Source organism: Pygoscelis adeliae, unplaced genomic scaffold (genome assembly GCF_000699105.1).
Source record: "Pygoscelis adeliae isolate BGI_AS28 unplaced genomic scaffold, ASM69910v1 Scaffold66, whole genome shotgun sequence".
Taxonomy (NCBI): Eukaryota; Metazoa; Chordata; class Aves; order Sphenisciformes; family Spheniscidae; genus Pygoscelis; species Pygoscelis adeliae.
In genome coordinates this window covers 7,301,537-7,316,455 of record NW_008825167.1, presented here as the reverse complement: position 1 = coordinate 7,316,455, position 14,919 = coordinate 7,301,537, and the positions used below count along the sequence as shown (strand labels likewise).

At 42.9% G+C, this 14,919-nt stretch overlaps 1 protein-coding gene across 1 annotated transcript in view; it reads left to right on the top strand.

Annotated features, from left to right (window-relative positions):
- Positions 1-14,919, top strand: part of MFSD10 (major facilitator superfamily domain containing 10) — a 28,758-nt gene that overhangs the window by 2,447 nt on the left and 11,392 nt on the right. Inside the window, exons 2-8 of the mRNA XM_009328883.1 lie at positions 1-33; positions 1,238-1,334; positions 6,063-6,166; positions 7,138-7,296; positions 9,149-9,337; positions 13,818-13,926; positions 14,174-14,192. The exon at positions 1-33 is cut by the window's left edge and continues 175 nt beyond it. Of these exons, the coding sequence (XP_009327158.1) occupies positions 1-33; positions 1,238-1,334; positions 6,063-6,166; positions 7,138-7,296; positions 9,149-9,337; positions 13,818-13,926; positions 14,174-14,192 (710 nt within the window). The remainder of the gene's footprint in view (positions 34-1,237; positions 1,335-6,062; positions 6,167-7,137; positions 7,297-9,148; positions 9,338-13,817; positions 13,927-14,173; positions 14,193-14,919) is intronic.

The window sequence follows — 14,919 nt, the reverse complement described above, 5'->3', positions numbered from 1 at the left end:
CCTTCCATCCTTGATTATTACAGCCAGACTGAGGTAAGCAACAGAGAAAGTCAGCCTGTTGAAAATGTTAGGTATGAGATCTTTAGGGAAGGATGGAAGAAAAATCCCTTGCCTTGGGGCAAACCAAATAGCTGTAGGCAGAATAATAATATCCAGCACATTTAAATAGTTCATGGACTGAATTTGTTTATGAACCTGCACGAGACTCTTCCCTCCTGCTTTTTCATTAAAATGAGGGATTTGTTTTGGGCAAAATTCAGGTATTTCTTAGGGGCTAGTCCTTGTAATTACCAGTGCGTTTGTGACTTACACTGATGTCCCTGGTGAGACAGAGTAAATGACAGTCCATAATGGATCTGCATACTGGGATTTATCTAAGAACCAGAGATAAGAGCTTTTACCTTACTTGAGTATTTCACATGCTCTCTTGCTCCCACCCCCAGCATCACGTTCACTAGGTCTCAACTCCCATTCTTAGGAGGGAGCTGCCTGCTGGTCTGGGAACATGGGGCAGAAAGTTGTTTTGGTTCCCTGCTGTGCAGCTGCTCACAGTTACCATTCTCAGGTGTTGCTGGACAAGATGAAGATGTTGTCAGGGGAGGAATTTTTGCAGCCCACACCTCTATCTCACAGCCCCTTTCTAACCCCATTCCAACTGCAGCTGTAGCCTTTGTCTTTCTTACAACCCTGTCTAGCCCTAACTATGGGCTCCAATCTCCAGGATCTTCCCCCACTTCCAGTGTATTTCCTGTAGCCAAGATCTTCACCTTCTTTTCAGGGTCCTCTTCTTCTTTTAAAGTCCTCCTCTTTCAGGAACGATTCTTTTTCAAACCACCTCTTCTTTCTGGACCTACAAGCCTCTGGTTCTCCCAGTCTAAATAGTGTATATGCAGATGGATAGAATGTGTCTCATGTTGCTTTGTTAATTGAAGGATTCAGGACATGCCGCTTTTGTTTAGTTCAGGTTTTAGCAAGTAGCAGGCCTGATGGTTTAAAAAAGTTCAAATTCAGACATTCCCACATGTAAATACATACACCCAATTATCTGCTGCCTGTTAGCATTCACAGTTTAAGCTATTTTTAGCCTATGACAACTGATCCACCAGGACATTTTTGTGAGGAGGAGTGAAGGAATCATCTAACGTTACCTCTAGTTCACTAAGCTCTGATGCTGTCTTTGAAAATAAAACAGAGAAACTGCCTTCCTACTTCTATTTCCCAGCTATCTGTTTTGCAGGATGGATTCTATTTGTCATTGCAACGTGGTGTGGACTGGTTTGCAGTGATGGTTGGGATGCCTCCAGAGCGGAAATACAACAGTGTCTTGTTTGGAGGTATGGAAATTAACAGTTAACAAGTTAACAGACTAAAAAAAAAGTGTGTTGTTTTCAAGTTATTTGCAGTGTTGATGTGAGGAATGATGAGGACAATGACAAGAAATACAAAAAGCATACTTGCCTGTTGTTAGATTTAGACTTAAATAACACAGAAAATGTCTCTTACAGTAGGCTATAAATGATTTTGTTTTCACCACACTGATAGCAATGAAGAGTTGGACAGCCCCATCTCTGTCATTTGGAGACACCTAGACAGGCAGGAGGAATGGGCCAACAGGAACCTTCTGAAATTCAGTATGGGCAAATGCGATGTCCTGCCACTGGGAAGGAGTAGTCCCTTGCAGTGATACAGGCTCAGCACTGACTGGTGGGGAGCAGCTCTGCTGTAAAGGCCCTGGGCGTCCTGGTGAGCAGCAAGCTGACCATGAGCCAGCCCTGGCAGCAAAACCACCAACAGCACCTGGGCTGTATCAACAGAAGCGGAGCCAGTAGATTGAGGGAAGTGATTGTCTCCTTCTACTCAGCACTTCTTAGAGCACATCTAGAGCATTGCATCCAGTTTTGGCCCCCCAGTACAAGAAAGACATTCATAAACTGCAATGAGTTCAGCAGAGGGCCAGGAAGACAGAGGGTCTGGGGAGCGTGGGCTTGTTCAGCCTGGAGCTATTGTCACCCTTCCAGTACCTATGGGGAGGTTATCAAGAAGACAGTGAAGCATTTCACTGTGGTGCATGGTGGGAGAAGGAGAGGCAACAGGCATAAGTAGAAGCAAGGGAGGTTCAGGCTGGAAATAAGGAGGAACTTTTTCACAGTGAGGGTGGCCAGTGGAACAGATTGCCCAGAGAGGTTTTGTAGTCTCCATCCTCAAAGGTTGTCAAGCCCTGACTGGATGAAACCCTGAACAATCTGGTCTGACCTTGTAGCTGACCCTATGAGCAGGCAGTTGGAGTAGGTGACTTCCAGAGGTCCCTTTTAACCTGAATTATCCTATGATCTTGCCCAACTTGTTCTACAGATTGCTACAGAAATACAGGCCTGCTGTTCCTTATTGTCAGACTGCCAGCTGAGGGTCGGGAGTCTGCTGTGCTAGACCCTGCACAGTCACAGAAATTACTCTCCCTTCACAACTGATCCACACGTGATAAATCAGTAGGAAACACTGGAATTAGAAGCTTGTGAGTCCAAGTCTCACCTCCCTGCTGGGCAGCTATGGTGCAGCACTGCTTCTAAATCTCATTAGTCCTATTAAAAGCAGGGGAGCTGCTGACTTGCAGGGTCCAGAACCATGTGCTGTCACTAGGACATTCTGGTATGGGTGAGCTCCAGTGGGAGTAGTGCAGGAAATCCAGCAGCATATATGTCATGTTACACATCAGAGGCTCTTTTGGCTCCTTGCAATCTGGAGAGTTGTGAGGAAACTAGGATTTCAGAGTATGAAGATGTGAGGGTGTCTGGGTTAATTTTAATTGGAAATATCTATATATCCTTTTAGTGAGCTGAGGCCTTCCCCAAGATAAGCAAAAGACTTTTAAGCTAAAAAAAAAGCAAAACTTTATTAGAATATGAGTGTGAATGTATTGTTAATATTTAAAGTAGTTTTTCTGGGTTTAATAGGCATTAGAAAGTTTATAAACAATTTTCCTCTCTCCCACAGTGTCCTTGCAAGCATGTTGTTGTTTCTGTGCTCATTTTCAGTCAGATTACTGGCTTTGAATGGTAGGAAACAGTTTTCTTTAATCCCTCAGAAACTGCTTTTTGTCTCCTCTAAGGCCTGACTGCATGCCTCCTCCTTGTTCCTTCTCTCTATCTCAGACTCTGTTTAAAGAAGAGGCTGGGAGCTCACAGTCGTGTCCAACTTGTTGCCTTTCCTTTTACCTGCTGTGTCCTGTACTCTTGGGAGTGCTGTATCTGTTGACTTGGCTTAGTTGCTTCCAAGGGGAAGGAAAAATCTCCCTGCTCCTTCCAGAGGAGTCCAACTGACTCTTTTGCCCTTTGAAGAAAATATAGCATCTAACTGGGAACATGCAAATAAAATAGACGCTGTTTGTCTCAGAAAGGAAGCTGGTATCCCTTGCTGTTTTCTCTCTACGGGAAAAGTATTGAGAGAAAAGTATTTAGAAGCAGTATTGAGTAGTGATGGGAATGTTTGCTAATTACCTGGCAGCCACAGCCAGTGAGGGTGCAGAGAAGGTGGCTGAATTAATCTGATATCTGTCACATTTGACTCCATCTCTTCTGCTGTCTTTGATGACAGCTTTTCTTAATGAGCCATCTAATTTGCTAAACCAGCAGAAAAATACTTTTTTCTTTTCTTTTTTTCAGGATTAGTTTTATGCCAGATTAAGTTGAATTAGCTCACTGGAGAGTTGACAAGGCTGCAGAAGCAGGGGAAGATGGACAAGCCATCTTAGTTGTAGGCAACTCCTGTCTCAGTCCATCTTGTCTGATTGCACCTTAAATGGTTATAGTAGAAAGGTTCATTATACTTGTGATATTAAGCAGAGGCCACTGCAGTCTTCCTGCAGCCTGCATTCCTTCATTGCCTTCATCTGCAACAAGGAGCATAGGATCGGAAAGATACTTGCAAGATCATCTTGTTGCTTCTCCCAGTGCAGGATATATTCTGCTCTCTTTCATCTTTGCTTAGACTGCAACCTCTTCAGGGCAGAAACCTTCCTTGCCCTTGGCAAGGCCCTGAGGGCACCAATACTTAGTTGCAGTGATCAGCCTTCACACCACACTTTCTGCCCAGTGGTTCAGGAGCTGTATTTCAGCTCAGGCCTGGGCCTTGCTTAAGCTATGTCATAGGTATAGCCTTGTCTCTAGGGCTGTCTCTGCCTGTCCCTTGGATGGACCTTGGACCTACATTGCAGGTGTCTTATCTCCTGAATGGACCTACACTGTAGTCTTGTTTCCACTCCTTTCTCTGACCCCTGTCTCCTGTTGGTCCTGACTGGACTCCCTGGATAGACCTGATGTATAACCCTTGCCTTGTCTGGGACTGTCAATGGACCCTGCTAGCGGCACCCTGCTCTGCCCGACCCATCTGGATCGTGTGGGACTGCACCCTCGTTGGTGAGGGCACTGCCAGCGTTGTGGTCACCCTCAGCTCCTGGCTCGTTCCCCTGTGTGGAACAGCCCTGCTTTTGCTGCTCCCTGGCTATGAAGTGTTTGGCATGTCTGGGTGTTTTTACAGTGCTAGAAATACAAGGAGGAAAACTTGTCTCTCATTAACATAAACTGCCAGTGTACCAATCTGTAAGATTGCGGCCAGCGGGTTGAGGGAGGTGATTCTGCCCCTCTACTCTTCTCTGCTCTGGTGAGACCCCACCTGGAGTACTGCGTCCAGCTCTGGAGCCCTCAGCACAGGAAAGACATGGACCTGTTGGAGCAGGTCCAGAGGAGGGCCACAAAAATGATCAGAGGGATGGAACCCCTCTCCTATGAAGAAAGGCTGAGAGAGTTGGGGTTGTTCAGCCTGGAGAAGAGAAGGCTCCAGGGAGACCTTATTGTGGCCTTTCAATACTTCAAGGGGGCTTGTAAGAAAGATGAGGACAGAATTTTTAGTAGGGTCTGTTGCAACAGGACGAGGGGGAATGGCTTTAAACTAAAGGGGGGTAGATTTAGTCTAGATACAAGGAAGAATTTTTTACGCTGAGGGTAGTGAAACACTGGCAGAGGTTGCCCAGAGAGGTGGTGGATGCCCCATCGCTGGAAACATTCAAGGTCAGGTTGGACGGGGCTCTGAGCAACCTGGTCTAGTGGAAGATATCCCTACCCACAGCAGGGGGGTTGCACTAGATGACCTTTAAAGGTCCCTTCCAATCCAAACTATTCTATGATTCTATGATTTTTTTATACCTTTTTTTGGGCTTTTCAGCTATCATAAGCAGCTGTTCTCCCCAAGGTGTTCAGTATCAATATTCTGCCTTCCTCAAAGTTGATGGGAGCAGAACTTCTGGTCTCTGTCTCCTCTACCTTTTAAAGCTTTGATAGCTGAATGATCTGAGACATATAACCCAGTTTTTCCTTTAGAGGAAAACTGTGACAGCAAGGCGTTTTTTTCGCCTGCTTGTTGAGAGTGTAGTGCAAATTAATAAGTGTGTGAAGCTAGAAATGGCAAGAGAAAGGAGGAATTAAAGATCACAGAAGCTGGAGGCAGATTTCAAAAGGCTCTTGGAGTCTGTCGGAATCACTCCTACCTCTTAGGGTGCCTCACTAACAACAGTGCTTATGTGCTTCTTTCCATGATAAGAAGGAAAGAAAAGCTAATTAAGTGTGACAGAATCAGGTTCAAACAATCAAAAAAATCTTAAAAGAACTGGGACTGTTAAAGAACTGTGTTATCTCTACTTTAAGAACAGAAAATGTATGTAGTCAGTTGGGTAAGCATTGGAGAATAAGCATTCCATTATAACCAGTGAGTTTCAAATCCATTCTCACCAGTGAAGTAACCGGTGAATCATCCAGTTTATGCCTGTTACTCTGTTCTGTCTGTGTATCTGGTCTGTATTTGCTGCCTCAGTTAAATAACAATGCAAGGTAGGTGTTTTGAGGGTCACTTAGTTTCGGAGACAAAGCTGTTCTTTATAGCTGTTGTTTTACATTTAATTGCGTACTTTTAAAGGACATAATGGAGTGATAGGTCTGGAACAGGTTGGCTGTCTTTGTATTTAAGATGAAGGTAGCAAGTCTAATGATATATGTGGTTTGTTTTTTTTTTAGGTCTGATTGGCTCAATCTTTTCCATACTACAGTTTTTTTCCTCTCCCCTCACTGGTGCTGTGTCAGACTGCTTGGGCAGAAGGCCTGTCATCTTGATGACAGTGGTATGTGTCTCACACTGATTTTAGTCATGCCATCTCAATACACAGTTGAAGGCACTGTGATCTTGTGGTTAGCATGGAGGATTGGGAAATTCAACGTTCTAGATCTGATGGTTGTTGGCTGCTTCTTGCCAAGCCACTTGGCCACACTTGCAAATGTGAGTGCTTAAGCTGAGCTTCCCAGATCCAGACTTGAACATAGAAGGCACCAAAATACCTATCTGTTTCTGGGATTTTCCAAAATCCCTTTCCCCTGTGTATGGGAGTATGACTTCAGATGCTCTATTAGACTTAATCCCTGTATATTTTAGTTCCCCAAGTGACTAATGAGGGCTGATCGCTTCATGACCTGTTTCACAGAGCCTGGGATCGTTGGTTAGGAAGTGCTATGTAGCAGTGTATGACATATTTCATATGAACATTCTCCAAAACGTTTTCTCTGTTGCTAGCCAGAGTATGGAGTTCTAATTACAGAAGCGCTGCAGAGCAAGTGCGTACATACGTGATGGAACTTGGCAGCGAATTATATACAAATCCCCATATCCTGTAGGCTTGTGGAGAGTGAATTAAATAAGCATGTGTACTTATGATTGATTATGAAATTTAAGGGCAAGAACTGTGAATTTTTCTTATTTTGAACTCAGAATTCTCTTGAAGTTGGAAACAAGTGGAGTGGGAAGTACAAAAGTGTTTTTGTGCCCAGGACTGATTTAGCCCCCTCTGAGCTTTCTTCGCTCTTCTAATTTTATTAGTAATCTCACATTTATATGAAGTTTGTATGGATTTGTTTCTACTTTTATATCGCTGTCCAGGACATAGTTCAGTATCAGTATATTCAGACATTTCTGTTACATGGGTTTTGGAGCAGGTGTTGAAAGCAAACAAACAAAAAAATTAAATGTTTAGCTGGGAAATATGCAGAAATAATACCAACTTCGCTCTGCTTTATAAAGAACCCTTTCTTGCTTCTGCAGATGGGTTTGATAACATCATACGCGCTATGGGCTGCCTCTAGGACTTTCGGCGTTTTTCTTCTCTCCAGGATCGTAGGTGGAATAAGCAAAGGGAATGTCAGCCTCTCCACAGCTATAATTGCTGACTTGCACTCTCCAAAAGCACGGAGCAAGGGCATGGTGAGTTACACATGTGGGGTATATGTTTGGGCTTGCTAGGTAACTTTTAATTGATTTTTAGGTGCTCAGAATGTCTTCCTTGGGTGTGTATTCATTGTTCAAGTGAAAACATGATTTCATATACTGCCTCGCTTCTGCAAAGATGCCAGATTGTTTTGCTGGTGAGCTCTTAGACTTTACTTGTCAATGACTTTTACCTACAAGTGAAACGCAGATGCTCTAGAGGTGGAAAAACTGCCTGTGTAAGTGTTTTAACTGTTACTCCTATTGATAACTGTAATCCTGATTATAATAGCTTAGAAATCAAAAGGTCTTATGGCCCAGTTTTGGTAGCTGGAACCCAGTTACAGGACAACCCGTTTTCCTCACCTTCCCAAACTGTGGAAGCGCAGCAGCACTGCACAGCACAGCGTGCCTCCTGACTTCCTTGGATGCTGCACTGACTTCAGGATTTGAGCTCAGCAGGCAAAGGATGTGGCATTTGGCTAACTGAGCAGTAAGTAGTATGAACAGCTGCCCTGCCCTCTTCCAGAAGGCAGCGGCCCAGATGGAAACACCCTGCAGGCTGAACTTTGCCTGTGAATTACCAGTTAGATCTTTTATCTTATAAAAACCCTTGGGGGCCCAAACTTCTCTTAACAGATTCTCTTAACAATCTTAACAGATTGTTATAAGCCACCATACAGGACAACTGCTTCTTGGGACGGGAAAGCTTTAGATTTCACAGTGATAGCTAATGAATTTTCCAAGCAATTTATTATAGTTCTGGTGAGCCAAAATATATTTTTATTTATGGACAGGGTAGCCATACAGCACTAGTAAATAAAATGGGTCAGGGCCTATTTTTAGGGCCTGAGAGCAAGTCACTTAGTACAGCATGGCTCACATCCATATGGCTGTACTCTCTTCTTTTCCAAAGCAGAGTAGGCATGTTCATTCTGCTTTCTGGGAAGACACCAGCATCTGACTGATGGTATTCCCAAACTGTGATGAGCCATTGCCTGGGAGAGTGCTAGCTGGGCAGGCTGCAACAACACTGGAGACTGTGAGGTGACACCTGAGTGTGCCCTGGCCTTGTTTAGTTTAGTACTATAGGTATAGTTAAATAGACTCAGGAAAGCAGGAGGATTGTGTCCTGGGATGACATGTTTGGGTCTTGCATATGCAAGTATACATCTTTGAATGTCTCTTAAAGAAAACGAGCCAGATCCTGCACTGTTGTATTCTTAAGCAATCTCACTGAGCTGAGGACTCAAATCAGTGCTCTTTTAAGCTCCCATCCAGTGTGTACAGATTCTACCTCTTTTCCTACGTGCTGGTTTCGTAGTGAGTTAATAAATCCTCTTTAGTACCTGCACTAAATTCAGGTTGTTCCGGGAAGCCTCTTAGCCTGTTTGCTCTATGAGCTGTAAATTCCTAAATACAGAAATTGCCAAAGTGTTTTAGAAGCTATAGACCTCGTTATGAATTCCTACCATGGTGCTGTCCTCCCTTCTCCAGTTTTGCACTACAAAAGTTTATCCTATGGCTGAAGGATCTGCTGGCTGAGCAGTCCCTGAGGTGAGAATCATTATTTCCCTTCCCAACTTCCTTTCACTCATCACCACGTTGCAGTTTGTTCCTGCCACTTTCCTGACTAGACAGAAAATAAAATCAGTTATTTGGAAATAACAGTTTTTTCACACTTAACACTCGTTGCTGTGCACTCCCTACATCCTCAGGGTGGTTATGTTCTGTATCTGGTTGAATTTCTTTAAGGTAAATGCCAGGAAATTCAAATCGTTTTAAAACTGAGCTACCTGAACAAACTGGTGTCTAAAACTTCATGTCTGTGTTCATTGTATCACTGCAGGCAATGATTGGCGTTGCTTTCTCCCTTGGTTTTACCCTGGGTCCCATGATTGGAGCTTACCTAGCCATGGAGACAGAGAAAGGAGAAGTCTTCTATCTTCATTCGGCATTGTTAGCACTCGTGTTTGCTGTGGCTGATTTAATTTTCATCTTCTTCCTACTTCCGGAGACACTTCCCAAAGAAAAACGGGTAAAAGCACCATCAATCTGAAGATCTGCGTTTCTTGCAAAAACAGGATTTGAGGACTTTTGAAATACTGGAGGCAATGAAGAAGGGGCTGAGCCAGTATCTCAGGAATTTAGCTCATTCCTGGGACTAGGATTTAATATTCAGGCTGGTGTCAAAGTGGTTGCATGATGGTCCCATCTCGTAGCCCAGTGTAATATGAGAAATTCTTTATAGCTAACATGTCTGCTTAATTGCTGGTTTTGGTGTGTTAGGTTTAAATTTCTCAAAAACTAATGGGAGCCTAGGAGGAAGAGGGTCAATTTTAAACTATGATCAAAATGACTCCCTGGGGATGAATTTCAGCTAATCATAAAAGTAAATGCATGAGAGACTTTGCTTTCATTTAGCCAGTATATGTTAGAAATTTTCTTAACTATTATCTTGTCTTTGCTTGATTATTTTGAACACTCAAGTAGCAAATGACTCTTATCTCTGAGATGTGCTGTCTTCCACAGATACAAAATAGCTACATGTGCTAAAATTCAGTGTCTGTTTGGATTTGTGGGGCCAAACATTTATTAACATTATGATTTAATATTGTGTGATCGGACACTCTCCAAGATTTATCTGATAAAGTCTCTTGGAACAGTCTCCTTTGGTAGGGTAGGAGAGACTGAATTCAGCCCTAGGTATCTGGGTGAAACACTTGATTTGAGGCCTTCAGCTAGATTGGATCTTTCCTATCGTCCCTTGTTTCTAAGCAGCACTCAGCCATTGAAGTGTGCTTGGTTTCTGGGTAGCCGAACCCATTTGACACTGAGAATTGTTCAGGAAACTTTTGTCTGCAGTGCTCCTGCCAGGGCAAAAATTTTGACCTTCCCTGAGTGTTTCCCAGCAGGTTGTGTCCCACGTGAAATTGGTTGCTCACGTTATCTTCCCAAGCACTACAGCTATTTTATTTTTTTTAACGGCTCTTCCATGTGTCATCTGTTCCCCTTTCCTATTTGGCTGTTTCTAAACATTCCGGATAAAATCCTCTTCTTGGTTAGAGCTGCACACTCTGGGGTGGTGGCAATATGTTGACATAGGGAAGTGCTGTAGAGCGAATCTGTATTCTATAAACAGTTCCACCTTTGCTGTAGAGGGATAAATGGCTTGAGGGCCTTTTAAGACTGTATGATGACCAAATATCTCCCCCCTTCTTTTATTATACTCTTGAGAGTTCTTCTGATAAGCTAGCCCGTGTTAGCCAACATGACTGAATTTTGGTAAGAAAATGAATACTGCTTTTCATATGTCCCTGCTTTTTGGGGCTCTGTCCCTGTGCAGCAGTGGGTATTGTGTGAGGTGGATTAATAAGTGCCTCTGAGAGTCAGGTCCCAGTCATGCAAAATACACAGGGTGTTTGATTGCTGATGGGATCGTGGTTTGTCTGGCATTGGAGCTTCTTGTGATTGGTATCAGTGTTAGTGCTTTTGTGCTGTCTCCTTTCAGCCTGCATCTGGGCCGTGGCCCCATGTGACTTATGTGTTCCAGGGTATTCGTAATTTCACTTACTAGGCTGCTTTGCTCGTTTCTTGGGTAATTCCTCCCACTTTCTGACTGGGAGGAGAGCAGTTCTCTTGGCCTCTGGATGACAGAGGAAAGGCAGGTATGTTCTCTGCCTTTCTGGAACTTGGCTGGGCTGAGCTGGAGCAGGTGCTCCCGAAGTATGGGAATGGATGTGTTGGAAGGACAAAGCTGTAAAAAGAGGGGAAATGATAATGATAAACGTAGGAGGATGTGCCAGTGGGATCAGACATCTGTTTCCTTGAAATATGCTGTGCTCATGATATTCTTGTTTCTCTATCAGTCCTCTTTTCAAAGGAGAGATGAAGTATTTAACATGCGTTCATGTTGGAATTAACTTGTAGAAAGGGGAAGGTGGAAGGGGACAGGGGGAACAAGGATGAGTTTTCATTCAAAGAGAACAGAATTTTTGCTATACTTCTTCCCCTTTTTTCCCAACTGTTCCACCAGTTTACCAGGTGAAGAGTGACCAGAGAACTGTACTTTTCACCTAACGGAGACACTGGTCTTATGTGAGGTGACCAAAACAGCTCCTGCTGTGACCTGCTTGGGAGAAGGGAGGAATAGAAAGGTCTTTAGTGGAATCTGTCCCCTTTAAGAGCTTTTGAGTTGATTTTTAGCTAAGCTAGTCATGGGCAAGGCTGCCTTGCTGGAGGGAGGGTCTTACAGGTGGGTTTTTGGTTTTTTTTTTCTTTTCTGTCCAGCTAATCATGTAAGGACTGTGTGTAGGGCTATGCAGCATCCCTAGCAGACTTACGGAAAAACAAGACTTTTGCTCTGCATACTAAACAGTGTCTGATTTGAAGGGTGAGGCTGGACCTTGGAAGGCCCAGGCTGCATTCCTGATCTGGACTGACTGTGCCTTCAAGACATGTTACTGAGTCTCTCTGCATTAGCGGAAAACAGAGTAAACAAAGACACTGTGAAAAATGTCTACCATTCAGAGTGACTTTTGGGGTGATTGTGAAGTAAAATTGAGCAACTTTGGAGTAATAAATCATAAGCATAGAATTTAAATACAAGTTAGATGTTGCAGATTTTGAACCTGCAAAGAACCTAAACTGATGCAGCTGGTGACATTGGGGCTGAAATTGGGAGTGTATACTTCGTTATTTGGGGGTGGTGAAACACTTTTGTCAGTTTTAGGACAATGTTTTCATTATCGATCAGTGGATGAAGTCACTTCTAGACTACTGCTTCTAGGGAAAAGATAGGAGAAATCAAAAGAAATTTACATGCACCACCCTACCCCCCCCCCCGTATATTAAAAAAAATCTAATACATAGATATATTTTTCATAAAACACTTATGATTTTAAACATATACATATATAATGTCTATCCTCTGGACCAAACTAAAATCAGCCTTGTAGTACAAAGCAGCTTGGCACCCTGTCTGACATGGATAATAATTCAAAACAGGTACAAAATACAGTTTTTTTTATTACTGGCAAACATGCTTGAAGAGAGTTGCTTGTTACCAGATTCTCTATGCTGTAGTACAAACACCATCATGCCAACAAATGCAGGAACTGAGGATTGCTACAAGCCAGCTTCAGGAAATCCTCTTACAGACCTTTTAAAAGCATGAGGAAACTTCTTCTTGGGAGTGTCTGTTTACTCTCTGCAATACATGCAGTGGAAGGGGAAATAAATATCCCAGTTTGTTTTATGTGGATCAGCAGCTTTGTGGCTTTATACAAAACCAGCCTGGTATATTGAACTGGTTGCTGTTGTGAGACTAATGGGCTCCAGAGCTCTGCTGTCGGTTACTCAGAAGCTCTGACTATCAAAACAAGACAGGGGTCATGTTAATACCATATTGAAGGTCGATTTGTTTACAGCTTTATTAAATCCAGTCCATATGAATTCTCAGGTCATGCACCGAGATTTAAGTTCCACTGATAATTTGACCTTTAATCTCTGTCCTCAAGGGGGTACTAGCTCCCTCCCTTCCTATCTGGGAAGAGAAGGAAGCTTATCAGATAAGGTCTGTGCAGTGCTTTGAAGATATGAAATACTAAGTGTCATTATTCAGGGTTCTTGAGTCTGTCTTATCTCTTCCTGTGACTGTCATGTAAAGTGACAGTCTAAATTCTCCTACTTTAAAAGGAATTGTTTCTTTAAGAATTTAGACATTATTTCTTCTTTAGTATTGTCTTTATATTTCTATACCTTAAAATAAAAAATAAACAAATTAAAAAATTAAATTCCCTATAGATGAAAGAATAAGCATCTCCTAAGCTCCTGTTGATAAGGAGCAGGGAGAGTGCACTAGATGCGTAATTAGGTTGAGATGTACAGAGTACAAGGACCAGAAGTGCTACAAAATAAATTTTCCTCTTCAAAAAGCCACACAGTGTGGCTGGGCAGAATGTCTCTAGAAATCTCTCTAAAATCTCTCCAAGGAATCTCTCTAAAGATTATATTTTCCTTTTCTTCCCCAGGAGGTGTCACTGGCTGGCTAAAAGAACAACCAGTACCAAAACAGACCGTTGTTCGATGTGCTACACATACTGTTCTCAGACCCATAGCACACAAGCAAATCCCCAGCTTCCCAGGAGCTTGCAGGCAGATGTGCCATTATTTTCCTAGTAAATGTTCATTGGACATGAGGGACGATGCAAGAAGTGAACCAAATAAAGCCACCTTCAAGGCTGTAGAGAATGAGCCTCTTCTGCTTTTTAAGAACCCAGGGAAGAATCTGTTTTCTGTCTTCAGTGAAAGCTACTATTGGTGCTCTACCTTCTAGTTGTAGTGCTGGAGCCAGTTCTGTGATCGAAAAGTCTGGGATGTTATTGGGGGTCACTCAAACACCAATGCCAGTTGCCCTGTTTCATCTCAGATAATTTGTGTAGGTGTAGAAGCCCATTTGACTCTTACTAGTAGTTATTACATCAGGTATTTAAATAAACCTCTCTTTCTCTGATCAGGTTTCTTCTGTGACGTCTGGATTTCAGGCAGCAGTTGACTTGCTCAGTCCTTTGGCTTTATTTCAGTTCTCTGCAGTCACCCGAGGAAAGGAATCCCCTTCAGAGGAGAGTAAGTGTTAGCTGGCTTTTTATATTAATATTGTATGTCTTTTTGTATGTGGCGGTGGTTTCTAAGTGAAAACTGTACTCAAACCATTTCAGAAGCAGCACTCTGTTCACTCATTTAAAACCCACCTTACTAACGTATGAACAGGGAATTGCAAGTTTCCTTGGATGCTAGTCCTGTTATTCCCAAAGGAAGATTTTGGAAATTAGTGTTTTGAAGATTTCTGATTTGCTACTTGCTTTTTCTTCAGGCACTGGCTGCAGCATGGGGTAGGCTGCAGTAAGTGAAGTGATTTAAAAAGATAGATCAAGGCATGAGTAAGGGAGATGTGAGTTTATTTATCCAAGCTGCAAACTTCAGACTGGAATTTTATTTCTCAAATCAGGACTTGGAGATGTAGGATTTGAGCTGGCCATTTATATGAAATTATTTAAGCTGTAGAAAATAAGTCAGTGTTTGCCAGGTACACCAACTTACCATTCAGTCCTCCTTGCTGCTGCATCAGGAATAGAGGAATATTTGCCACTTCGGAGAAAACCTGTTAAACCCTGCATTGGCAGAAAAACAAGTGAGGTAATCTGTCACAGACCATTTGTAGCTTCGAAAAAGGGGTGCTGTGCTTTAGCCAATATCATCCTGAGAGCGTCATCAAGGTATTGGGTGGAATTCAGGTATTGATTACCAATAAAGAAATAAATCCCAGTATAGGTGAGGGTGCCAGTGTGAGGCAGAGGGGCTGGATTGGGTGAATGAGACCAGGGTGACCCAGAGAGTGATTTCTCTTTTTGGCTCTGCTCCCCTCATAAGAAGGGAGGTAGTGGGCAGAAGTCATTTTGTGGCATGTCTTGTATGGGTATTTAAAATGAGTATCTGAAGTGAGAACTTTTCCCTGTACAGTTGATAAATGTTGCTCTAATATTGTTATTATATTCTCAAGCTATGCTTGAAAAACACCACCATATTTCTCTCTCTCTCTCCTTCCCCCCCCCACCCCCC